We start from the raw sequence: 26,500 nt of genomic DNA, 5'->3' as shown, positions 1-26,500 counted from the left end.
AGGCAAATCATAGTAAGGACATACAGAGTGTAGAGTGCTTAGACAGAGTGAGGCAAACAGGTTACACTGCACAGGAGGTGCATAAAGCAAGATCAATATTATTTGAAGTTGGAGAGTGATTTTGGCACCACAGTTATTATTGGACAATTCACTTATTCATTAAATGTAAATTCCAACACCTGCCACAGTCAGAATATGAACCTGGGTCCCCAGGTCATTACCTGGTTCTCTGGATTATCAGCGCTGAAAATGTTGCTGGAAAAGCGCAGCAGGTCAGGCAGCATCCAAGGAGCAGGAGATTCAATGTTTTGAGCATGAGCCCTTATGCCTGAAACGTCGATTCTCCTGCTCTTTGGATGCTGCCTGACCTGCTGCGCTTTTCCAGCAACACATTTTCAGCTCTGATCTCCAGCATCTGCAGTCCTCACTTTCTCTGGATTATCAGCCTATCAATAATGTCCATAGGCCATCACCTCACCACAGGCTCATGAAGAGCTGACAGGCAAGCAAGGGTGAGTTTCCAGCCAATCACAGATCTCTACACTGGTGTCCTAGTTTGACAGAGACTAGCAGTGTCTACCTCCTAACGGTGTCAGTCAAGGCCTACCTCTCACAGTGAAATGTCCAGGTTCTTTTCCTTCTAACCACAAAGTGAAGTGTTGTTTTGGGGAGGTGTCAAGAGATGTCGGAGGCAAGGGCAGGAGAGGTGGCTTTCAAAGGCTAATCCCCTTACTCATCACCTATAGCTCCAGTTAGACTAGGGAGTTAGAGAAGTTGAAGGCCAGTTACCCTAGTTTCCCAGTTGGAAATACAGACATTTTTCTCAACTCCTGCAAGGCTGGTCATCAGGGGAAGGTGAGTTGAGGCCTTTAAATGACTGTAAGTTGACCTTTTAAGGATTTTAATTAGTGACAGGTTGAGAAAGTTGCTCTCAGCAGAAATTCTTCCACAGATACCAATTGCTGAGCTGGTGAGAAGGGAGCAAACATCTCTCCAGGGCCACCTTGCCCCATTATCTCCCTTCTCTGCATTTCTCTTGCAACATGCAAGAAAGAGGAAGTTCCATTGCAAGTGTCTAAATAGCAACCTCATTTCGTTGCTATGTGAGCAACTAATTAGGGGAGTGGTGTTAGTGTGGTGGTGGAGTGTATAACTTAGGGGCTTATGATGTTAAATTAGAATGAGGCTGCCCAGGACAAAGCAAGGAAGGACATGTTTGTACAAAACATGAAAAATCTGGGAATTTTGAATGTGAGATTGATAGATTCTCGTTGGTGAAGTGTATGAAAGGATATGGAGTAAAGGTTTATAGATAGAGCTAGCTTTCGGGTCAAGTGGAATAGACAAACGTGAAGGGCTGAATGATCTTCTCCTGTTCACCCCTCCCAAACACTGCACAGATCAGGAGGTGGGAGGGCTCACAAAACGTAGGAAGTGTTGAGAGGTAAGTGCAAGCAGTCTTCCCTCTGCCATGGGATAGTCCTGGTAGTGGGATTGGCAGAAGTATAACCAGCCACCAAAGGGAGGATGCTGACCAATTAGACACCATATTCCCCCGCCCCAACCTGCCACCTCCAGGAGTTTGCTGGAGTTGGGACAGGCCCCCCTTCACATGAGGAGATCGTCAAGGCCAACTACCTGGGCTTTCCAAGACAGGGCATGGGGCTTTTCTCTTTGGATGTCTCATCCAAGAAGAGAACGCCTGGTAGACCTTGCTTTTCTCACAGCGCCACTGCCTGCCTGGCCCAGGAACTTTTAGAAAGAAGTTTCCTGACGGGACTGGACTGGGTAAAGGAAGGAAGGATGTTTCCAATGACTGGAGAGTCCAGATTCACAGTCTAACAATACAGGGTAGGCCACTTAGGACTGAGATGAGGAGAAATATCTTCACTCAGAGAGTGGTGAGCCTGTGGGATTCTCTGGTTCAGAAAATGGTTGAGGCTAAATGGATCAATGGGGAGAAAGTGAGAACAGGGGAATGAGTTGAATGATCAATCATGATCATATTGAGTGATACAGCAGGCCTGAAGCACTGAATACCCTACTACTGTTCCTATTTTCTCTATTTCTACCTTTCAATGCTGCCTCAGAGTGGATGCACCTCTTAATTAGCCACTGCCTGTAAAATTCCCTTGAGAATCCCACTGTCCAGTCACACTTGCTTCGGTCCAGTTTAGGCCTGGACAGAGAGATTTCACTGTTCGTGGCAAAATTCCAGCCCCCTGTCCTGGGGGCATCTCGTTGGAGATGTACAATACGAGTCAGATGTCTGTGAGACTGGAGTCGTGCAGCTCTCTGTGCACTCAGAACAGAAGGAAGAAAAGTAGGAACTGATCAAAAATAAAGATAACTGAAAGAATTGTGGATGCTGTAAATCAGATACAAAAAAACAGAAATTACTGAAAAAGCTCAACAGGTCTCATAACACCTGTGGAGAGAAATCAGAGTTAGCGTTTCTGGTCGAATGACCCTTCCTCAGAACTGATGGTAGCTAGGAAATTGTTGGTTTATGTGCAGAAGATAGGGTGGGGGAGGTGGTAAGGAGTAAATGGCAGGTGGAGATAGAGAGTAAAGAGAGAGATGAACAGTTGGATGGAGAAAAGAGTGGATAATGGTCTGGCTAGGAGGGTGAATAGCCATTAGTGGAGAATGTTAGTGGCTAACAATGGTTTGTGTGCAATAGCAGTTTATGTGACAACAAGGCCTGGATTGTAAGGGTTGGGATAAGGACTTGGGCAAGATGAAGCCCTAAAGTTATTGAACCTCATGTTGAGTCCAGAAGGCTGCCGAGTCCCCAAGGGAAAAATGATGTGCCATTCTTCCAGCTTACACTGAGCTTTGCTGGAGCACTGCAGCAAGCCTGAGATCAAGATGTTGGCCAGGGACAGGGTGGGGGGTTGACGTGGCAGGCAACTGGAAGCTCAGGGTCTTTTTTGCAGAAGTAAAGAAAAATGACCTTTGCCCTTAAAAAAGAATTTAGGAATTTGTCCTCTCCACTTTCCCTTTTGTCAAATATAGTGAAGGGTCTTTTCTTCCTATTCACAGGTGTTATGAAATGTAAAAAGGACAGAACGTATCCAGGAGGCCGAATGTGCTCACTGTGCTCCGAACCCAAGCAATTCAGCAGAAAAGAGCTTTTCAATTTGAATCCTAATGCCCTCACTTGTAAGAAGCCTACAATCATATCCCCGTTGAAGAAGAACAACAACACTGAATGGGACGATGAAGGTGAAGATGTATCACATCAAAACTATCAAAATCCATTTGGCAGCATGACTTTGAACTTAACGGACCAGCAAGGAAACCACAACCACTTGGTCTGTCAATCCAACAGGATGAGGAATGGCACGAAGATTCAGTGGCAGCGTCTAAATCAGCAGCAAGTCGCCATTAATATGACCCTTTCAGCAACCCTGATGTGCTATATGGACCAACAAAGGATGGAAAGGCTGTGGAAACTTATTGCCTATTACAGTGAAACACCTGCAAAATTAGAAAGAGATTTAATGTTGTCCAAGGAACCCAACTCGAGCTATCGATATAAGCAAGTCATTGATGACCAAGCTTACTATTACACTGGTGTTAGAGCAGATATTATGACGAAGCCCTCATGGTTAATGCAAGAGCACATCAATATCCAACTTGACAGAAGGCAAACAACTACAGACCATGTTATCCTTCTGTTCTCAATGCACTTGTCTCAAAGCTTTCAAATCAATGACAGCCCAAAGAGAGAGAATAGCTGGGTATTAATCAAAGACGATGGTGGGATGAAGAGGCAGCATGTTTTAGTTACTGGGACTATGCTGCAGTTAAACTGTCCAATCACTGCCTCAGGGAGTCCATCTATAAAATGGACATTTCCAAATGGTACCCAAAGGGAAGCCTCATACACCAGTGAAGACAACCGTGTTTCTGTTTCAAAAGCTGGCACGTTAACAGTGAAGGCAGTAGGGTATGGTGATTCAGGTTTATATCAATGTATTGCATCAGTAAAAGACGATATGGATACAATGACCTACCGAGTTGTCGTGCAACCCACAAGAGTACATCCAAGCCAAGTTGAAGAAAATGGCATCACCGTACATTCGGGGGATACCATCTCTCTGCCCTGCAGTGCCACTGCAGTACCAAATGCCCAACTGAGTTGGATCCTGCCAAATAACAATGTCCTCGGTGCCTTAGCAAACACTACAAGTGGATCTGTAACGGAAAATGGAACTCTAGTCATCCAAACTAGCCATGTTAGTAATAGCGGCCACTACAGGTGTCTCGCCGTCAACATGTATGGAGTTGATTCACTGACTGTTAATGTGGCAGTCATTAAAAAGTTGCATGGCCAAACCATTAGAAAGGGGAAGAAAGACAATAGAATGTCATTTCTCAATCTCTTTTTCAGGAATGGTGGTTCAAAGGCTGAGGAACAGGATGGTTCAGGTAGAGACACAGCGTATGAAAGTCAGAAACAGGTAACCTACAACAAATACACTGGCAGAATTCTGACTGGACGTAAACAACTCCATGCTGATGAGACGCATGACCGTTCCAGAGCCGAATCCAGCCGGAGCATCAAACTAAGGCAGGGCTCACAGCGGGGGAGAGGGAAGCCAACCTTCGAGGGCAGGAGGCGGTGGGATTCACGCAGGAGGGTCAGTATGTCCAATAAGAAGATCGACCCGCTAAAGTGGGCAGACATCCTGGCAAAAGTGAGGGCAAAGACTGCTCCTAAAGTAACGGAAAAGCCTTTGCTCCGAATCGACAAATCGACCACCATCTCGCCAGCTGCAAAAGAAACCAAAAGAAATCCCTTGGCAGTGAATCACCAGGGAAATTTCGAACAAGTCTCAGAAGAGGAGTCAGGTCTTGAGGAATCATCAGGAAACAGTGAAATGAATTTTTCGGAGGACCAGTTGATACAAGTGAGCTCGCGTCAGAGTGCAATAGCAAAAGACCACATTTTGTCAGAGAACACCACCCTGAACGAAATGTTCATTCGTAGACAGGAGGAAAATCTTGCACCGAGAGGTGGTACTGACTCGCCGAGAAACCAAACATTTAATGCAACTGGTCATGTTCTGGAAAGCACCACTGAGTCTGACACTGTAGCCAAGTTTCTTTCAAAGCCGGGGAATGAGTCAGACATTTGGGAAATGTTGATAACCACAACAGCAGCTTTGGAGCAGGGCAGTATTCAGTCAACAGCGGTAGTGATTGGGATGCAGCCAAAACAGGAGTATCCAGAAGATGATGATGTATCTGTCATAGAAAGCAACACTCAGGCTCCAGAAACACATACACTCGAGGGGTTAGCAGTACCTTGGATCACTGAAGCAGTTACAGATCCAGCAAAGAGACTTGCTGGGAAGGACTCCTTAATGGCTATTGCAGATATAAACTCAAACAGCGATAATGCCAGCATGTTTCACATCAGAGACGTGACCTTAACAAGTCAAACAGTTACCACTTTAACCACCACCAAAGCAACTTCAATGATCACCAGAGCCTTCACCTCTGCCACAAATGCTGGAACTACTGCCAAATTGGCCCCCACTGTAAAAGTAATGACCATGACAACCACCGTCCCTAATACCACAACCAAACTAGCCACTGCTACCATTCCTCCCACCACTACAGCCAAAGCAACTACCGGGAAAACCAAGGTGCCCATTACCATAGCAAAGCCAACTGCCACCGTGAATGCCAATGCAAGGGCCAGTCAAAGCAAAAACACCTCTACCACTTCTCAAAACTATCCAAAGCGAAGATTGCCTGGCAGAAGGAGATATCGGCCTAACAGGTACAGGCAAAGACAACATTTATACCCAATAACCAGGGCCAAAGAAACAAAATCTACTCACGTAAATATGACATTAAGCACTTGGCCAAGTGGGAAAGCCATTCCAAGAGAAATGAATCATTCCGAAAATAGCCATATGAAAGTCAACTCTAGGTTAGAGAAGGATCCAGATTCAAAGTTAGCTTATGGCAAATTCAATTTGCCTGCTTTAGAACAACTCACAACAAGGGAACCAGCACTAAAATCAGTGAATCTCTTAACCATTGTCAAATCCCCACATCAAACTAACCCTTCAGGAGCACCCATCACTCCGGAGCCAAATCAACCAAAATCATTAACATCAACAACACAGACAATACTTGATACTACAAAAACCACTTCCTCAAAACCCCCTGAGATGGACCCAACCATTCTTGAATCTTTAGCCAACCCCACAAAACCGTTGCATCTTCAAAGGGATTATTGGTTGCACAATGCTACAAAACTTGACACTACAACCATATCACCTCTGATACCCAATACATTTGGAAAACCTCCCGACCCTGCTTCTCAATTCAATGCTGTGGCATCAAGTAATAAACCTGTATCAACCACAACAGCCTTAGCTTCTGTTGTTCCAGTTGGATCTGGGAAGTTAAATGGAGTCCATGACAGCACAAAATCATCAGATGTCATCTTAAATCCAATAGTCCCGACGGCAGTCCTTCCAATTTCTACAACAGTTACTTTGACATCAAAACCTACAACGGATTACCTTGGAGTGTTAACCACGATCACTACTAATGCACAGGGATCCAGGAAAACTCCAAAGTCAAACACTGAGCTGAAAGTACCAACCGACACATTTTTAGAAACTGAGACTAAACTACCAGTGGTTGAAATGTCTCAGAAAATTCCCACATTTCAAAAACCTGTAAGTGACTTTACACCAAATCTATCTTCTTCACCTGACACTAGAAACCCTTCACAATTTTATGACTTAAATGTTCCCATGTACAGAAAAGCAACAGTTAATGTTGTGCCAGAAGCCCGACCGACCATTATAAAATTAAGATCGGATCCTCCTTTGCCTTCTCAAGTCTCAGTTAAAGTGCACAATGAAATTCTGCCTCCAACTATTTCTTCACGAGGTTTCTTGCCCACTCAGAAAACTGCTGGGATGGGAGAAATTCAACTGGAAATCAACAGAACAGATGAAAGTAATAATAAACCAGATGGAGACCCTTTAAGACAACGTGCAGGAACTACACAGGGCAAGCAACAACTTAAAATGACATACACACAAGGATCAAACAATTTAACTTGGATTTCAAGGCATAAGTGGAAGCCAGATTCAAATCCCAGCTTAATTTCCATTCCAAAACAAGACTCTAGGCTTAAATCTCCCAATGATATCTTCGCAGGAGTAACACCAAAGCTACTGACACCCGCAGCAAGGGCTAGGTCCCATAACTTGACAAACGGAGAATGGTCAGGAGTTACTGGTGATCCTGGGTTGACAACATTCCCAGCTAGAACAGTGGAAAATGTAACAAAACCTGATGAACCTTTCATCCAGTCAGCATCAAGAACCCCTTTCCAAACTAGTTCTAGGATGATTATCAAGCCAATGGAGAGGATAGGTACTGATTCAGACAACAAATCAAAAACAGCATTAGGACATCCCATCGTTCAAACACCTACCACAAATCAAGGTTACCAATGGCGTCATCGTGTAGAGATTCCAATTCAATTTACTAAAGAGAAACCGACAGAATCTATACCCAATAGAAAGACGTCCATGAGAACACCTACAACTACACCCAACACAACTAGCATTGCTGAAAGGTTGAGAAACACCTCATGGAGCAAATGGCTCCATCACGCCCCAGTCCTTTCAAAGTTCGATGGGAACTCGTCCATTGCTGGACAACCATCTCCCAATTTCAGGATAATAAAGCGGAAGCCGAAAATAATACCAAGGCACCCTATAACAGTTTCAGTGAAAGCAGAGATGGATGCTTATCTTCCTTGTGATGCAGTTGGGGAGCCCAAGCCTTTTATATTTTGGACAAAAGTGTCAACAGGTAAGAGACTCATAATGACAGTACAGCGTTAAGTGAAATCTGAACATGCTGGAGAAATGGAGCAGACAAACCAGCATCTGTGGAGAGAGAAATGGAATTAATGTTTTGAATCAGTATGACTGAAGATGAATCAAACTGGACTCAAAACATTAACTGTTTCTCTCGCTATGGATGCTGCCACACATGGGAGAGTGTCTCCAACATTTCCTGTTTTTATTTCAGATTTTCAGCATCTGCAGTATTTGGATTTTATTACTGTACATCCTTGTAGTCAGTGAACTTCAAAAAGAATTAAGTCTGTTATCAATAGGAGGTAAAATCTTGGTGTCTCTAAAATGGACAATTATTCAGCAACACCTGGTGTCAAGCTACAAATCCATTGTGTGGGTTTAGGGTGAAAGGGGAAAAATTTAAAGGGACCTAAGGGGAAACGTTTTCACACAGAGGGTGGTGCATGTATAGAGTGAGCTGCTAGAGGAAGTGATGGAGGCTGGTAGGTTACAACAATTAATAGGCATCTGGATGGGAGGGTTTAGAGGGATATGGACCAAATGCTGGTAAATGGGGTGAGATTATTTTCCAATATCTGGTCGACATGGACAAGTTGGACTGAAGGGTCTGTTTCCGTGCTGTACATCTCTATGACTCTAATCAAGGCATTTGCTCAATACAATCTCACATTCCATCAGTACAAGTGTCACCTTAATTTAGAATGGGGTTATCAATTCTGGAGTCAGACATATTCCTGGGTGTCATCACGTGACCTCCTGCAGCCAATTGCCCCATTCCCACACTGCAGAGGAACAGGAGGAGGCCATTCAGCCCCTGAAAACTATTCCACCACTCATGGATGATCTGCCACCTAACTTTATATACCTGCCTTTGGCCCATATCCCTTAATACCTTGGCTTAACAAATTGTTTATCTATCTCAAATTTAAAATTAACATCTAATCCAGCATTATTGCCATCTGTGGAAGAGAGTTCCAAATCTTTGAGTCTAAAAATGCTTCCTAATACTGTATTTCTCCTGAATGGTCTAACCTTAACGTGTAGATTATGCTCCCTAGCTCTAGAATTCCCAAGCAATGGAAATTGTTTATTTTTATCCACCCTGTCTTTTTCTGTTAATATCTTGAATACTTTTTTCAGATCACCCTTAAACTTCTAAATTCCAGAGAAAACAGGCCTAATTTGTATAATCTCTCCTCATAACTTGACCCCTGAAGTCTGGGTATTAGTTGTCATTAGTTAGCTAAGATGGCCATATTCGTGATGCACCAGATTCCCATGTGAAAGCTAGGGGATCCTTCCTTCCTCAATGTGGGTTTCCTCCAGGTGCTCTGGTTTCCTCCCACAATCCAAAAATGTGCAGGTTAGGTGAATTGGCCATGCTAAACTGCCCCTAGTGTTCGGTGAAGGGGTAAATGTAGGAGTATGGGTCTGGGTGTTATACGCTTAGGTGGGTCGGTGTGGACTTGCTCGGCCGAAGATCCTGTTTCCACACTGTAAGTAATCTAATCTAATCTAATCTAACTGGGTGGCTGACTATCAGCCTTCAATTGCATCTTCAATAATTTTGGAGCTAGCAAATCAAAATGCATCCAAGAGCTATTATTTATCATAAATATTCTCCCAATTACTCCATTCTCCCATTCTCTGGGTGGTACCGTGGCTCAGTGGTTAGCACTGCTGTTTCAACATGCCAGAGATCCAGGTTCGACTGGTGACTGCCTGTGTGGATTTTACACATTGTCCCTGTGGGTTTTCTCCCTCAGTCCATAGATATGCAGGTTAGGTGGATTGACCATGTTAAATTGCCCTGCAGTGTCCAGGGTTGTGCAGGTCAAATGGGTTGGCCATGGGATATTATTGTGACAAGGTGGGAGGATTGGTGCAGATTTAATGGGCTGAATGGCCCCAATCTGCACTAGCGGGCTTCTATGATTTTCCTCATACAACCCAGAAAGTAGGGTCCCGGAGTACAGTCTTTCCTTCCAGGGAACTGTACGGCCATTCTGAAAATTTGGTAAATGTAGGTTTTGTGTAGAACATGTACCGCTGAGACAAAAGGGCCTGGATTCAAGCCCCACGACAGACATAATTAAGATTGAGACATCCATGTGGGACAGGGGAGTGCTGTACTATCAGGTGCAAAACTTTAAGCAAAATGCTCAAGCAGATTTGAAATGATTCTATGGTGCAATTTGGAGTTATCATGACTATTCTTCCACTCATCATGACTGTTTTTGCCTTTATAATCTTTAAATTAGCATTCATTGGTGATGAAGAGTGTAGGATTGTTTTAAATGCCATGTAAGTGATTGTTTATACTTAACATTGTGCAAAGTCAATAGAAATCATCTATATGGATCCCCAGATGTTGAATTATGGAATCCTTCCAGTGTGGAAACAGGCCAAACAGCCCATTGAGGTCACGCCACCCCTCCAAAGAACATCCCATCCAGATCCACCCGCCCTTACAACCCTGCATTTCCTATGGCTCATCCATCCAGCCTAGACACTGCAGGGCAATTTAGTATGGGAAATCCACCTGACCTACATACCTTTGAACTGTGGGAGGAAACCCTTGCAGACACCCTTGGGAAGAATATGCAAACTCCACACAGACAGTTGTACCCGATGCTGTGAGCATCAATGCTAACCACTGAGCCAACATGCCACCCTAATGTCAAAAGATTTGAGAAGATTCTATGATCCAAAATTTGGAGGTAAAGTTTAAACTCATGGAATTAAAAGCAAACGGTTGACCTGATGAGGGCTCAGTGGAGTGACAGAACACATATAGTACCGAGAAATGGTGGTTCACTAATTGGCAGGATGTGCCTGTTGGTCCTTCTCTACAACCAGTGTTGGAACCACAATTACACCATGAGTTTTCATGACAGAGATCAATATTCAGGGAGTTACCGTTGAGAAACTGAACTGGACCAGTCATGTTTAAATATAGAATTAATACATTTAATAGTAACTCCAAGAGCAGGTCAGAGGCTGGGAATTCTGAGATGAGTTTCTCATCTTTTGACTCCCCAACACCTGTCCACCATTTACAAGACACAAGTCAAGAACATGTCAGAAGGTCCCAGCAGTTATTGACATGAAGGTTAGATGCAAATGTTGCCAATTAGTCATCTATGCAGGTTTTTGTCACTGCATTATTTAATGGAATGTGGGTATCTCTAGCTAAATCAGCATTCGTTCCCATCCTAAGTTGCTCTAGAGAGGATAATGGTAAATTGCCTTCTTGAACCGCTGCAGTCCATGTGCTTTAGGTATAACCACAGCAACAAGGGAATTCCAGCGACAGTGAAGCAATAGGGTACATAAGGTGTATAAGATGCTAGTTAGTGCTTAGGTGGAATATTGCATGTAATTCTGGGTGTCTCACTTTAGGAAGGGTGTAAATCATCAGAAAAATGCAGAAGAGATTCACAAGAATGGTTCCAAGGCTGAGAAACTTCAGTTTTGAAGATAGATTGGAGCAGTTGGCAGTGATCCATCCTTTGGAGAGGAGAAGGCTAAGAGGTGATTTGGCTGAAGGTTTTGAAGTCATGCGGGACCTGGATAGAGAACATTGAAAAAATCTGTTCCCATTCATAAAAGGATCAGGAACAAGAGGGTGCAGTTTTAAAAGAAGCAAATGTATCATGAGAAAAAAAATTCATTTACACGGCAAATTCGGAGTGTCTGGAATGCTCCGGCTGGATGTGTGGTGGAAGCAGTTTTAATCAAGGCATTCAAGAAAGCATTAGGTGAATATTTGATAGATAATACTGAGATGATATGGAGGGTCATGAGGAAGGGGTGTGCATTCAGAGACCAAGTGTAGATACAATGAGCTGAATGGCCTCCATCTGCACCATACCAGTTCTATCATTCTCTGATAACCATTGAGTTCCAAGTCGGGTTGATGGGCACCTGGGAGGGGAACCTGCAGGAAGTGGTGTTCCCATGCCTCTTATGCCCTTGGCTTTCTAGGTAATGGTGGTTGTTAGTTTGGCAGGTTTCATCAGAGAAGCCTCAACGAATCGCTGAGTACCTATCTATGGTACAAACTACTGCCACCATGTGGTTGCAAATGTTGGTGCATGATTAGCTACCTACTTGTACAACCCTTTCATGACAGGTGGGGTGAGCTGCTTGAGGGAATGTATGGAAAGAATCTGATGTGGGATCCTTATTGATACATAGAAGATTCTTTTGGGATTTGACAGGGTAGGTGCAGACAGTTTGCTTCCCCTTGCAGGACAGTCTACAACGAGGGGCATAGTCTCAGAACAAGGGGTCACCCATAAGAGGAGGAATTTCTTTTCTCAGATGGGTAGAGAAACTATGGAATCACTTACTGCAAATGACCATAGAGTTTGGATTCAATGAGCCAAATATACACAGAATAGGGAAATGATTCAATAACCTGTGATGTCTAACAGGTCTGGACAGGAGAAGTGCAGGAAGGATGTTGCTATGGCAGGGAAGTCCAGAACATGGGTCACAGTCTAAGGATACAGGAGAAAACCATTTAGGACTGAGATGAGGAGAAATTCCATCATCCAGGGATGAGTGAGCCTGTAGAATTTGACACCATAGAAAGCAGTTGAGACCAAAACATTGTATGACTTCAAGAAGAAATAGCATTGAAGCTAAAGGGGTCAAAGGATATCGGGGAGAAACAAAACCAGCTATGGAGTTGGATGATCATAAGTGGGAGAGCAGGCTTCATGGGCCAAATGGCCTGTGCTTGCTCCTATTTCCTATGTTTCTATGTCATAAATTCTTCAAAAGAATAACATCCTCGCTAACTCTCTGGCTGAAATTAAGTCGTTCAACCTTAAAATGCTCCTGTTTCTTCCAGGAGCTGTGATGATGACAAGCAGCAGAACACTGCGATTTGAAGTTTTTGACAATGGGACACTGGGAATTCGCAACGTCCAAGTGCAGGACCGCGGGCAGTACTTGTGCACAGTGCAAAACCTGCATGGCACAGATAAGATGGTGACCACATTGATCGTGCTGGCCCAGCCTCCGAGGATAGATGGATCCCGCTACAAAGACACCACCGTCTACCTGGGACAACCGTTCCTGGCGGAGTGCAGAGCTGAGGGGATACCTGTTCCCCAGGTTTCCTGGCTGCTGCCCAGCAGAAAGCTCCTGCAGACCCCCGGCGTTGGCGTTGGCAGAGGAGGAGGCAGCTTGACGCTATCACAGAACGGGACCCTGTCCATCAGGGAGACCGCGTTCTCAGACCGCGGGATCTACAAGTGCATCGCCAGCAACGCCGTGGGAGCAGACACCGTGACGGTGAGGCTCCACGTGGCAGCACTGCCACCCATGATTCAGCAAGAAAAGTCTGAAAGCCTGACTGTCGCTCCAGGCCAGGGCATCCACGTTCACTGCACTGCCAAAGCTGCACCCCCAGCAAATATCCGCTGGATCCTTTTCGATAGGACACAGATCCGGCCTTCCCAATTTATCAACGGCAACCTGTTCGTTTTCCCAAATGGGACACTTTACATACGTAGCCTGTCAGAGCGTGACGTGGGAAATTACGAATGCGTGGCGACCAATATAGTTGGTGTTGCCAGGAGGACAGTCAGCATAAACATTCAAAAGCGCTCAGCAACCGCCAAGATTACTGTATCCTCTCCTCAAAGAGTCGACATTAGCTATGGAAGCACTCTACACCTGGACTGTGTTGCTGCAGGAGATCCAGGTCCAAGAATACTCTGGAGATTGCCATCAAGATTGCTAGTGGATTCACGCTACAGGTAGTTTCCATTTCCATTTATTCCTTAATGGGATTTAGAGTCACAGAGATGTACAGCTGGAAACCGACCCTTCAGTCCAACTCATCCATGCTGACCAGCTATCCCAAACTAATCTAGTCCCATTTTTTAGCATTTGGCCCATATCCCTCTAAACCCTTCCTATTCATTATTCCATCCGCATGCCTTTTAAATGTTGTAACTCTTCCAGCTTCCTCTGTCAGCTCATTCCATGTACGCACCAACTTCTGCATGAAAAAGTTGCCTCTTAGGTCCCTTTTAAATATTTCCTCTCTCACCTTAAACTATGTTGTCTAGTTTTGGACTGCCCCACCCCAGAGAAAAGACCTTGGCCATTTACCCTATCCATGTCCCTCATGATTTAATGACCCTGTATAAGGTCACCCCTCAGCCTCTGACGGTCCAGGGAAAATAGCCCCAGCCTGTACAGCCTGTCCCTGTAGCTCAAACCCTCCAACCCTGGCAACATCCTTGTAAATCTTTTCTGAACCATGTCAATAGCAGGAAGACTAGAATTGCATGCAGTATTTCAAATCTGTTACGTTTCCATGATTGCGTGGGTTGGCCTTGCCCAGACAAAAATCAACCAACATTTTTCTGAACGTATACAAACAGTTGGTAAGGGAGGTAGATTGCTTTCTGTCCAGGGCATCAGTGAACCTGATGGGTCATTAGGACAATTGATGTTGTAGGTGTTTTCCAATCAGTCTGTTCAGAGATGATATCACACATGCGTATGGAGCAAGAAGGACTTCAAACTTGGGCCTCCTGGCTAAAGGATATGGTCACTACCAATGCACAATTGATGATAGCTTTCAATTCCAAATGTTGTGAATTAGACTTAACTTCCACCACCTGCAGTACTGGGGTTAGTGAACTCTTACCCCCACAGCATTAGCCTGGGTCTTTGGATGACTTCTCCAATGATTTTACCACTACACCAAGATCTCCCCCCATTTTCAGCGAAGGACATTAGAGCCTTTGTAGCAGAAGCTGTCTCAATGATTTGGTGGGTGAATGTACAAGCCAGTACAATATACCTGAGCTACAATCAATCAGATGTGGCTCACTTGATAGCCGGGCCTGTGCTTTTAGTCTAAATGTTATGTGTTCAAGTCTCCCTCCAGTGAGTTGACGTAAAATTCCAATTTGAATACCAGTGCTTTGTTGAATGGCAGCATTATCAGCTGTCTCAAATGACTGTGTAAGATCCCACAGGCCACTTTCTAAGGGGCAGAAAATGGACTTGCATTGTAATACATTGTCCCAATGCTCTCTTCAGCCGATGGAGCAGTTTTGCAGGTCATTCACAGTTTTTTTTGCATCAAATGGACAACCAATTTGTGTGCAGCAAGCTGTCAGTCAATGTGATAATGACCAGGCATCTTTTCTTTTGCAATGTTGGCTCAGGGATAAATTGACGCCAGGATACAGATGAGGATTCTTCTGCCCTGCTTCAAAACAGTGTCTTGGGTCATTTACATGCACCTGAGCAGGCAGAAGTCACTAACATTTTATCCAGAAGACAGAGGAAGGAACTGCTCCCTGATCTTCTAGTTAACAGTTATCCCTCAAGCAACGTCACTAGAAAAAAAAAGACTATCTGATTATTCATCACCATCTTTCTTCCACCTCAATATTTCAACAAATATTCATTGCCTATAAACACTTTATAGGAATCTTATAAGATTGTAAAATGTACTATATGAATCCAAATTTGTTCTATGTCTGAATGCCTTTTTTGACTCCTATTTTTCATGGATCTGGGTATTGCTGGAAACATGCCCTTCCTTAATGTTCCTAGAATTGATTGGCTTGCTAGGCCATTTCAGAGGGAAGCTCAGAGTTAATCACATTGCTTTTGATCTGGAGTCATGTATAGGCAAAACCAGGTAAGGATGGCAGATTTCTCTCCCGAAAGGACATTAATGATTCAAATGTGTTTTTACCACAAGTCGAGTATGATTGTCATAGTTACCATTACAGCAACTCATCTGAGAAAGTTGGGCCTTGCAGCTGTGATTGGAGAACAAACCACTTTGCTTTGCAATAATAAGTCAGCAATTTTAATTGGGCAAAACCTCCTCACAGCATGAGACATTTAATTCCATAGATGAATGAGGGGTTTTGGAATCTGTCAACAGACATGGTTTTAGACTGAAGTGTGATGATCAAAATCCATCCTTCACTGAAAGACCATAAGGCCAAAGGGCAGGATATTTAGATTTAGCTCATTGCTTCGAATTCATTCACACCAGTCAACTCCTCAAACCTTTCCTTATATCCTGAACAAATGGTTGCAGCCCAGGTCCAAGAACAACAACAACTGTTTATCTGTGTAATGTACCTTTAAAACAATTGCTTTGCATTGCCACAAGACATGGTTTGATTCACCACATTCGAGAGATAGCTATTCTTGTCTCTGCTGGTGGTTTGTGGTCATGTAATGATTCCTCCACAGTTATGAATGATTCAAATTGGTTTCTGCAAACTCTTTCAGTTGCACTTATATTTGTCTCTGTAAGTCCATCTCTCACTAATACTGTCCTTTCTATACCACCTCTTGCTCGTATGCTGATGTCACTATTTCTATCAGAGATAAGAAATAGGAATGGAGTAGACCATTCAGCCCCTCAAGCCTGCTCCCCATTCAATAAGATTATGGGTGATCCAACATTCCTCATGTCCACTTCCCTGCATTGTTCCCTATAATTCTTGAGTCCCTGACTGATCAAGAATCTATGTAGCTAAGCCTTAAATAGAACATAGAACATAGAACAATACAGCGCAGAACAGGCCCTTTGGCCCACGATGTTGTGCCAAACATTTGTCCTAGCTTAAGCACCTATCCATGTACCTATCCAATTACTGCTTAAAGGTCACCAATGATTCTGACTCTGCCACTCCCACAGCCAGCGCACTCCATGTCCCCACCACTCTCTGGGTAAAGAACCTACCCCCAACATCCACCCTATACCTTCCACCCTTCACCTTTAATTTATGTCCCCTTGTAACACTCTGTTGTACCCGGGAAAAAAGTCTCTGACTGTCTACTCTATCTATTCCCCTGATCATCTTATAAACCTCTATCAAGTCACCCCTCATCCTTCGCTGTTCCAACAAGAAAAGGCCTAGCATTCTCAACCTATCCTTGTATGATCTATTCTCCATTCCAGGCAACATCCTGGTAAATCTCCTCTGCACCCTCTCCAAAGCTTCCACATCTTTCCTAAAATGAGGTGACCAGAACCGCATACAGTACTCCAAATGTGGCCTTACCAAGGTCCTATACAGCTGCAACATCACCTCACGACTCTTGAATTCAATCCCTCTGCTAATGAATGCTAATACACCATAGGCCTTCTTACAAGCTCTATCCACCTGAGTGGCAACTTTCAAAGATCTATGAACTTAGACCCCAAGATCCCTCTGCTCCTCCACCTTACTAAGAACCCTACCGTTAACCCTGTATTCTGCATTCTTACTTGTCCTTCCAAAATGGACAACCTCACAGTTGACAGGGTTGAACTCCATCTGCCACTCCTCAGCCCAGCTCTGCATCATATCTAAGTCCCTTTGCAGCCGACAACAGCCCTCCTCACTATCCACAACTTCACCAATCTTCGTATCGTCTGCAAATTTATTGACCCCTCCCCGTTCAACTCCCTCTTCCAAGTCATTAATAAAAATTACAAACAGCAGAGGACCCAGAACTGATCCCTGCGGAACTCCACTTGTAACTGGGCTCCAGGCTGAATATTTACCATCTACCATCACTCTCTAATTTCGACCAGTTAGCCAGTTCTTTATCCAACTGGCCAAACTTCCCACTATCCCGTGCCTCCTGACTTTCTGCATAAGCCTACCATGGGGAACCTTATCAAATGCCTTACTAAAATCCATGTACACTACATCCACTGCTCTACCTCATCTACATGCTTGGTCACCTCCTCAAAGATTTCAATAAGACATGTAAGGCAAGACCTACCCCTCACAAATCCATGCTAGCTGTCCCTAATCAAGCAGTGTCTATCCAGATACTTATAACTCCTATCCCTCAGTACCCTTTCCATTACTTTGCCTACCACTGAAGTAAGACTAACTGGCCTGTAATTCCCGGGGTTATCCCTATTCCCTTTTTTGAACAGGGGCACAACATTCGCCACTCTCCAGTCCCCTGGCACCACCCCCATTGACAGTGAAGACGAAAAGATCATTAAATATACCCAAGGACTCTGTCCCCACAGATCTCTGAGGCAAGGGGTTCCATAGACCCATAGGCCTCTGAGTGAAGAAATTCCTCCTCATCTCGGAATTCAATTGGTGCCTCTTAATTCGAAGACTATGTCTCTGGTGTTAGACTCTCCCTCAGGGCTATCATCCTCCTGGCATTTACCCTGTCAAGCCCCTTTTAGAGTTCTTTATGCTTCAATGAGTTCGCCTCTTATTCGTATAAGCTCTAGTAAGTGGAGTCCCAGCTTTTGCTCATATGCTAATCTCTCCATATCTAGTGAACCTTGTCTGAGCTGCTTCCAGTGAAATAATATCTTTCCTTAAATAAGAGGATGAAAACTGTTCCAGATGTTGTCTCCTCAGCACCTTGAATGGCTGCAATAAGACTTGCCTCCTCTTATCCTCTGACCCCACTTGAATAATGGCCAACATTCCGTTAGCCTTCCTGATTACCTGCTGTACTAATGTGCTAGCTTTCTGTGTCTTATCGCTAAGTCCATTTGTGTTGCAGCTTCTGCGGCTTTTCAGCATTTAAACAGTCTCATGAAGATATACGTCACCACTTCATTACAGTTTATCAATTCCCATTGTACAAAGTGCATCAAGAGACTTTGCAAGAGAATGTAAAGCAAAATATGATTAGATTCCACATAAGAATAAATTAGATCAGATGATCAATAACTAGGTCTGAGAGGATGATCTTCCACGTTGTCCCAATGGAGGAGAAAACATGGAACACATTCTCCTTCCTGCATGTGTTGCTTCTCACATCCAGATTGTCACAGGTGAATTAACTGGTGGTAGATGATCTAGAAGGGCAAGGGTTGGCAGACACATGGAATACCAGAACCCTCCAAATCACTCACCAAATCTCACACCATCCTTAAGTGTCAAAATCCTGGATCGCTTCCCAGTCAGCATTGAGGCTCTACCAAGACCAAATATACTGCAGTGGTTCATGAAGAGCTCACTTTCACCTTCACAAGGGCAATTAGGATTGGCCAATAAATGTAGGCCCAGCCAGTGATGCACACACCCCATGAACCTGCCAAGAAAGAGGAGACAGGCAGCCGGACCTGGACAGCATCTAACATTGACCACCTAAGAGCAGATCAAAGGGAATGACACTTCACCATCTGTAAAATGATGGTCAAGCTGCAATTTTTAGCCACTTTATCCAGGGTTTATCTCCAAATGGTTGCACTTTATTCTCTCTCTCTCACCATTTTCCTAGCCTTCTTAAAACCTACTTATTTTATCACATCTTTGGCAGCTTGCCCCATTCCTCCACCCCACAATGTTTGCTCGTGTGTTCATTGACGCATTTGGGAAACCCCACTGGGATATTGTTTAGTATGAAAGGGGCTCGAGGTGTGTGAGTTATCGGAACATCTCAGGAGTAAAGCTGTTTGGCTGTATCATCAAATCAAGTATTACTCCATCTGATATTGGATCAGAAATGCAGAAGTAGTGGACAGCAAGAAAACTAGAGGAGAATACTGCTGATGCTACAATAAAAATGGAAAAAATACAGTTCAGTGGTTAATGCTTTGATACCATAGCAAAAAAGCAAATCTTACAGCCAAGATACACACTCATTTGCATGAGTTAGAATACCTCCAGTACCAGGCATAGCCCTCACAGTATAGATATTAGATATTAAAGGCATCAAGGGGGATGGAGAGAAAGCGGGAAATATGGCATTGAGGTAAATGATCAGCCATGATATTACTGAATGGTGGAGCAGGCTCGAAGGGCTGAATGGTCACCCCCTGCTCTGAGTTCCTATTCTTCTAACTTGGCCCCACTGAGATCAGCTGGATAGAGTGTCACAAAGACAAACCAAGGATCAGTCCTCACACTGTTTTAGCTCTCACAAAGATATGATTTGGGAAAACTGCCTATCTAAAATCTGGGATGTAATTAAACATGTCCACCTCACAAGGGTTAAAGTAAAGTGCCAGCTCCCCCATGGAAATGGACATAGCAAGGTTCTAACTACCAAAAACTTACATTGGAGGTAGAATACTGCAGATGCTGGATAGACACAGAGAATGCTGGAGAAACTCAGAACGTCTGACAGCATCTATGGAGAAAGAAACAAAATTAATGTTTAAGTCCAATATGGCTCTTCATCAGAACTGAAGAAGAGTCATACCAGAATTAAAACATGAATAAAGTGTTCTATTGTTGGTTACTCAGTTCTGAATGTGTCTTTTTTTAATGTTTCAGTTATAGCAAGAGAATCAAAGTATATGACAATGGCACCCTGGTCGTTCAATCAGTTACAGACAAAGACGCTGGAGATTACCTTTGTGTAGCCAGGAACAAGATGGGAGATGACTTCATGGTGCTTAAGGTGAATGTGATGATGAAGCCAGCAAAGATTGAGTACAAGCAGGATGTCAAGCAGAAGGTTATGTATGGTAAAGATCTCAAGGTTGACTGCATCGCATCAGGATTACCAGATCCAGAGATCTCCTGGAGCCTCCCAGATGGTACCATGGTCAACAGTGTCATGCAGTCCGATGACAGTGGGACAAGAACCCGCAGATACATAGTTTTCGATAACGGCACCCTGTACTTCAATGAGGTTGGGTTGAGAGATGAAGGTGACTACACTTGCTATGCGGTAAACCAGATTGGTAAAGATGAGATGAAGGTCAACGTAAAGGTAGTAGCAGAGCCACCAAGCTTCCAGAGTGGCGCGCCCTCCCTTGTTCAGGTGGCGTACGGTGAGTCCTTCACAATAAAATGTGGAGCTAAGGGAGAGCCAACTCCCTGGATCAGCTGGTACTCTCCAACCAACAGATTCATCCTGTCTTCCACAAAGTACCAAGTCACAACCGATGGTACTCTGCACATACACAAGGTGCAGAGATCAGACAGCGGAAACTACACGTGCATCGCTAGAAATACAGCAGGAGAGAGTAGAAGAATCGTCACTGTGCAGGTAAACATCGAAGCACCCAGCATTAATGGACAGAAGGGCACGAATACAGTGATCAAGGTAAAAGCAATGAGGGAAACCCGCAAGCAAATAGACTGTAAGGCAGAAGGGGTGCCTCCTCCACGGGTCATGTGGGTGTTGTCAGAAAATGTGGTTGTAACAGCCCCATATTATGGAAGTAGAATTCAGGTGCATCACAATGGAACACTTGACATCCAGAGCTTGAAGAGGTCAGATGCAGAAAAGTTAGTGTGCATTGCTCATAACGAAGGAGGAGAAGCCAGGCTGACTGTGCATCTCGAAGTAGTGAACACCCTGGAGAAGCCTTCATTCACCAACCCACTTAGTGCTGGGGTTGCCATCGTGATCGGCAACAGTGTAAACCTGAACTGCTCTTCCAGGGGGATTCCAACTCCGGAAACAACCTGGATCCTACCGGATGGGAACAGGCTCCTGAGCGGTCAGCGATTGCGAAAGATGTACCATGGTAGGGATGGCACCTTACACATCAGTAGTCCATCTGCCGCAGAGGCTGGAGCTTACCGCTGCATTGCCAGGAACACGGTGGGCTCCGTTGAGAGGTTGGTGACTTTGGAGATTGGCCATAAACCCGAAATACGCAATCGGTACACGAGTTTGGTCCAAATCCTGCCGGGAGAAAGGATGAGGCTGGATTGCATGGTAGGGGGAAATCCGCAACCTGAGTTATCATGGGTTTTGCCCAGTGGAGTGGTCCTGAACAGACCTCAAGATGTAGGCCGCTTCTCCGTCTTGCAGAACGGCTCACTCATTGTTAATGATGCCTCTGTGTACGACAGAGGGACTTACTCTTGCAAAGCCATGAGCGACCTGGGCCTTAGCTTCATGAGTGTCTCAGTGATTGTGATAGCCTACCCTCCCCGCATTACCAACGGGCCGAGTCCCGTGACGTATGTGAGACACGGTGTCTCGGTTCAGTTGAACTGCAGGGCCATGGGGATCCCGAGAGCGGAAATAAGCTGGGAACTTCCAGACAAGACCCGGGTCACGGTCATAAATCAGGCTCGCTTGATTGGAAACAAATACCTTGACCCTCAAGGGTTGCTAATTTTACAGAATCCGAGCAACAGAGACACTGGCTTTTATAAATGCACTGCTAAAAACCTGCTGGGCAGCGACTCGAAGATGACCTACGTCCACGTTTTTTAAGTGAGTGTTTCTTTTAAGACTGTTTCCTCCCCTCCCCCCCTCCCCCCTCCCCCTTAGTCAATGGCCTTCAATGGACAGTGCCAGTTCAGACCACCTTGCTGAGCTTTATGAAAAGGTGGCACAAAATATTGCTTCGACGTGCTCTCAAATGTTTTGCCTCACGTTTCTCTTCCAAGTTTGGCAGTACGGATTTCTGCTGACTTGTGCTGTTTAAAAAAAAAGATGACCAATTTTAAATTTGTGCTGGGTGGATATAAACACTGATATTTTCAAACTAGTTCCATTCAGAAGGAGAAGGGCAGCAGATACATGGGAACACCGCCACTTGCAAGTTCCCCTCCAAGCTGCTCACCACCCTGACTTGGAAGTATATCACCGTTCCTTCAGTGTCGCTGGGTCAAAATCCTGGAATTCCCTCCCTAACTGTATTGTGGGTCTACCTACAGCACAAGGACTGCTGTGGTTCGCCACTGTCTTCTGAGTGGCAACTAGGGACGGGCAGTAAATGCTGACCAGTTGTCCACGTATGTACAAATGAAAAGGAGTTGATTGTTACCTCAGTCTTCAGTTGGAGGTTATGGAAAATATCCAGCACGCCACGAGTCAGTACGAGGGATTTTCTAAATACAAATGTCATTTGTCTCTAATTGCCATTGTTTGCAGGAAAAGAGAAATTTTGGCTTTGTTTAATGAAAAACTGTCTCGGCAATCATTCCCATTGAGTTTGAGCTTGTTGGTAATGAACTCTGTCCTGAATCATAGATCATTGTGGGTAAAGTAACATTGGTGTCAATGGTGCTCTTGTAATTAACAACAAGCTGTGACTGTGGAAAATGGGACTTGAAGCTTTTCTATATTAATGTGACATGAAGTCAATAAATTTTAGAAGTCAGGTAGTGACATGAAGTCAATAAATTTTAGAAGTCAAGCGATGCATTTTATACAGTTGTTAGTGCTAATTATTTTAATAACCAAATTTGATTTTACTAAGTACTTTGCACCACAAGCGGCAGTGGTTATCAAATGGAAGACTCTCCCTTTCAAATAGCTTCATGACATGATACGGAGGTCATTTGGCCCATCATGCTTGCGCTAGCTCTTTGAAAAGGCTAATCCAATTAGTCTCACCCAGCTGCTCTATTGCCAGCATCCTGTGATTCCTTTTCTCTCAAGTATTTATCCAATTCTCTTTTGAAAGAGACGATTGAAACTGTTTCCACTGCCCTTTCAACCAGCATACGACAGCTCGATGCATGAATACACTTGCCGTCCTCTCTGGTCTTTGGCCTATTAACCTAAATTTGTGTCTCTGGTCACCAAATCTCCCGCCAATGGAAACAGCTTCACTGTCTTTGTCCAACCAAAACTCTTCATTTTCAACATCTATCGATCTCCTCATAGTCTTGTCTGCTCTTAAGGATAAGCTTCTGTAGCCTCTCTACATAATAGAAGTCCATCATTCTTTGTACAAACTTGAGTAAATCTTTCTGCGTTACGTTTCCAAGGATTTGGCATACAGTGCGGGGCCCAGAATTGGATACAATACTCCAGCCAAAGCTGAACCAGTGATTCAAAAGATTTCACATCATTTCTGGACTTAATTGTACATAAATAATAAATATTTTTAGTAAGTTACTGTGAGAATTATCAGTGCCATTACACAACCATGTAAATAAAAATGTCTGTCTTTTAAACATAAGTAGCTTGTAAGTTTTATGTAAATCTTAGGATGTTATTAAAAGTAGGGATGTCGACTTACATTCTCTGCTCAGTGATCCACATTGGTTTATGTGCAACTCTGGTATTGTGCTATCCTGACCACAATGACCCAGCTCTGTGACAAATTAAGCTGAACAGTGTGACAGAAGGAATGCCACAATTGGCCACATTCTCCATACAGCCGTAGAATACAGGACTGCCGTGGTTATGCTTTGTGACTACTACCCAACATCTGGACAATAATCCAGAGAATGTATGCTCGGATCAAAATGAGTTTGAGAATTTGAATTATATTTTACAAAACATGTTACTGACAGAGAGAACCACTCTCGGTAAAAGTGATCCATAATGTGGTCCAATGTTTGGTAAATAAAACCCAACTTGCTCATTAATACAGGGAAAGAAAATTGTTGCCCTTACCTGGTGTGGTCTACAGGGATTGTAGTCTCACACACCAATGGGACTGACCCTTTAAGCAATCTCAAGAACCATTTCAGATTTATCAAAGAATATCCAGTGTGCACAATACGAAGGAAGGTAACTACCAGTGATGCCTCTAGTCTGAGAATGATATTGTGAAAAGACTAAGTGTTGGGAAAGCAGTTTGTTCTAGAATGTTGCTCAGGATGGTAATTCCTGTCATCTCTGCTCTTTTTTATGGCATAGATGGTCATTAATGTCAGAACGGCCAAATTTATCCCAATATTCCACTTTTTGATCAGGATGGAAGACGTGTGCTCAAACCTATCATTAATCCTTCCATTCTCAATTGTCACCACTCCAAGTTCTGCCATCAGAAAGCACAACAATTTCAAATATCCATCAAATTTCTGAGAAGCAGCAAGCCAAGCACTCCGCACCCAGACACGTTGTACATGCCCATGACTCATGTCAGACACAAGCACATCCATTGTGCAGGTGTCAATTAACTCAGTTGGCGGGATGGTGTGATGCCCTCCGTGCATTCTGGCTCTGGCCAAGGTCACCATGAATGCCCTGCTATCCCAACTTGCCCCTCACCTGAGGCAGGTAGATCAACAGGTTAAACCTACCGACAGTCGTCCCTCTTCAATGAGACATCAGGCCTTGGTGACTGACATGACTTTTCCCCATACACTGCACGTGAGAATAAAGGATAGGAGTAGGCCATTTCACTCTGTTTTGCCATTTATCGAGATCATGGCTGATCTGTGACCAGTCCAATTATTTACCCTTAATATCCCTTAATATCTTGAAGTTAACAGAAAACTGTCAATCTCAGATTTAAAATGAGTAACTGACTATGCATAAATTGTCATTTGCATATGTAACTAACCTGTAAATTCATCGCTGAAAGGGTATGACTAACTTTGAGATTTTGTTGCTCAAACATGCTGAAAATCTGAATCAGAAACAGGAATTGCTGGAGAAACTCAGCAGGTCTGGCAGCTTCTTTGGAGAGAAGACAAAGTTAACATTTCAAGTCCAGTGACCCTTCTCCAGAACAAGATCTGATGAAGGGTCCCCAGACCCAAAGCCTTAACTCCATCCCTCTCTCCACAGATGCTGCCACACCTTTACCTTAATTCTATATTTTCTGTTTTCGCTCCAGCAATTCCTGTTTTTGTTGAAGCAGAATTAGTTTCTCGCTATCCACCTTATCTGCTCCCTGTAATATCATGAAAACTGCAACATATACCATCACCAGGCTCAGATGGTGAAAAGGAATAGAGAGCAAGTTGCCTTCTCCTACTATTTGTCTTCAACCTTTCAGTTGATCAAAAAGATGAGCAGGTTAGGTGAACTGGCCGTGCTAAATTGCCCATAGTGATAGGTGCATTAGTCAGGGGTAAATGTAGGGGAATGAGTCTGGGTGGGTTGTTCTTCGAAGGGTCGGTGTGGACTTGTTGGGCTGAAGGGCCTGTTTCCACACTATAGGGAATCTAATCTAATCTAATCTGAAGTATTAAATCTTTATTAATGTATATGTGACTCAGAGCTAACTAATGCAAGGGAAATCCATAGGTTGGAGATTGTGTTGTGTTATTCCAAGCATTTTAAATTTACTGAATGATTTTACACATCAAGTAGGAAGATATAGATGATAAGCAGACTTCCACAAAATGAAGAATTTCAAGTGAATCTTAGAACCCTGACAATGCAGATCGAGTCCATCAACCCTCCGAAGAGCATCCCACCCTACTCCACATTTCATAAAATCCCTAGTGTGGAAGCAGGCCATTCAGCCCATCAAGGCTGCAAATGTGTTGCTGGTCAAAGCACAGCAGGTTAGGCAGCATCTCAGGAATAGAGAATTCGACGTTTCGAGCATAAGCCCTTCATCAGGAATAAGAGAGAGAGAGCCAAGCAGGCTGAGATAAAAGGTAGGGAGGAGGGACTAGGGGGAGGGGCGATGGAGGTGGGATAGGTGGAAGGAGGTCAAGGTGAGGGTGATAGGCCGGAGTGGGGTGGGGGCGGAGAGGTCAGGAAGAGGATTGCAGGTTAGGAGGGCGGTGCTGAGTTGAGGGAACCGACTGAGACAAGGTGGGGGGAGGGGAAATGAGGAAGCTGGAGAAATCTGAATTCATACCTTGTGGTTGGAGGGTTCCCAGGCGGAAGATGAGGCGCTCCTCCTCCAGCCGTCGTGTAGTTGTGTTCTGCCGGTGGAGGAGTCCAAGGACCTGCATGTCCTTGGTGGAGTGGGAGGGGGAGTTAAAGTGTTGAGCCACGGGGTGATTGGGTTGGTTGGTTCGGGCGGCCCAGAG

The 26,500-nt window shown here is 44.2% G+C and overlaps 1 protein-coding gene across 1 annotated transcript in view; it reads left to right on the top strand.

Moving 5' to 3' along the window:
- The window catches only part of mxra5a (matrix-remodelling associated 5a), a 60,539-nt gene extending 34,503 nt beyond the window's left edge, over positions 1 to 26,036 (top strand). Inside the window, exons 5-7 of the mRNA XM_060826287.1 lie at positions 3,046 to 7,863; positions 12,736 to 13,648; positions 20,132 to 26,036. Of these exons, the coding sequence (XP_060682270.1) occupies positions 3,046 to 7,863; positions 12,736 to 13,648; positions 20,132 to 22,037 (7,637 nt within the window). The 3' untranslated portion in view covers positions 22,038 to 26,036. The remainder of the gene's footprint in view (positions 1 to 3,045; positions 7,864 to 12,735; positions 13,649 to 20,131) is intronic.
- Positions 26,037 to 26,500: the final 464 nt, after the last annotated feature.

Source organism: Hemiscyllium ocellatum, chromosome 6 (genome assembly GCF_020745735.1).
Source record: "Hemiscyllium ocellatum isolate sHemOce1 chromosome 6, sHemOce1.pat.X.cur, whole genome shotgun sequence".
NCBI lineage: Eukaryota > Metazoa > Chordata > Chondrichthyes > Orectolobiformes > Hemiscylliidae > Hemiscyllium > Hemiscyllium ocellatum.
The sequence above is the reverse complement of the archived record's forward strand: the minus strand, read 5'-3'. Positions and strand labels throughout refer to the sequence as shown.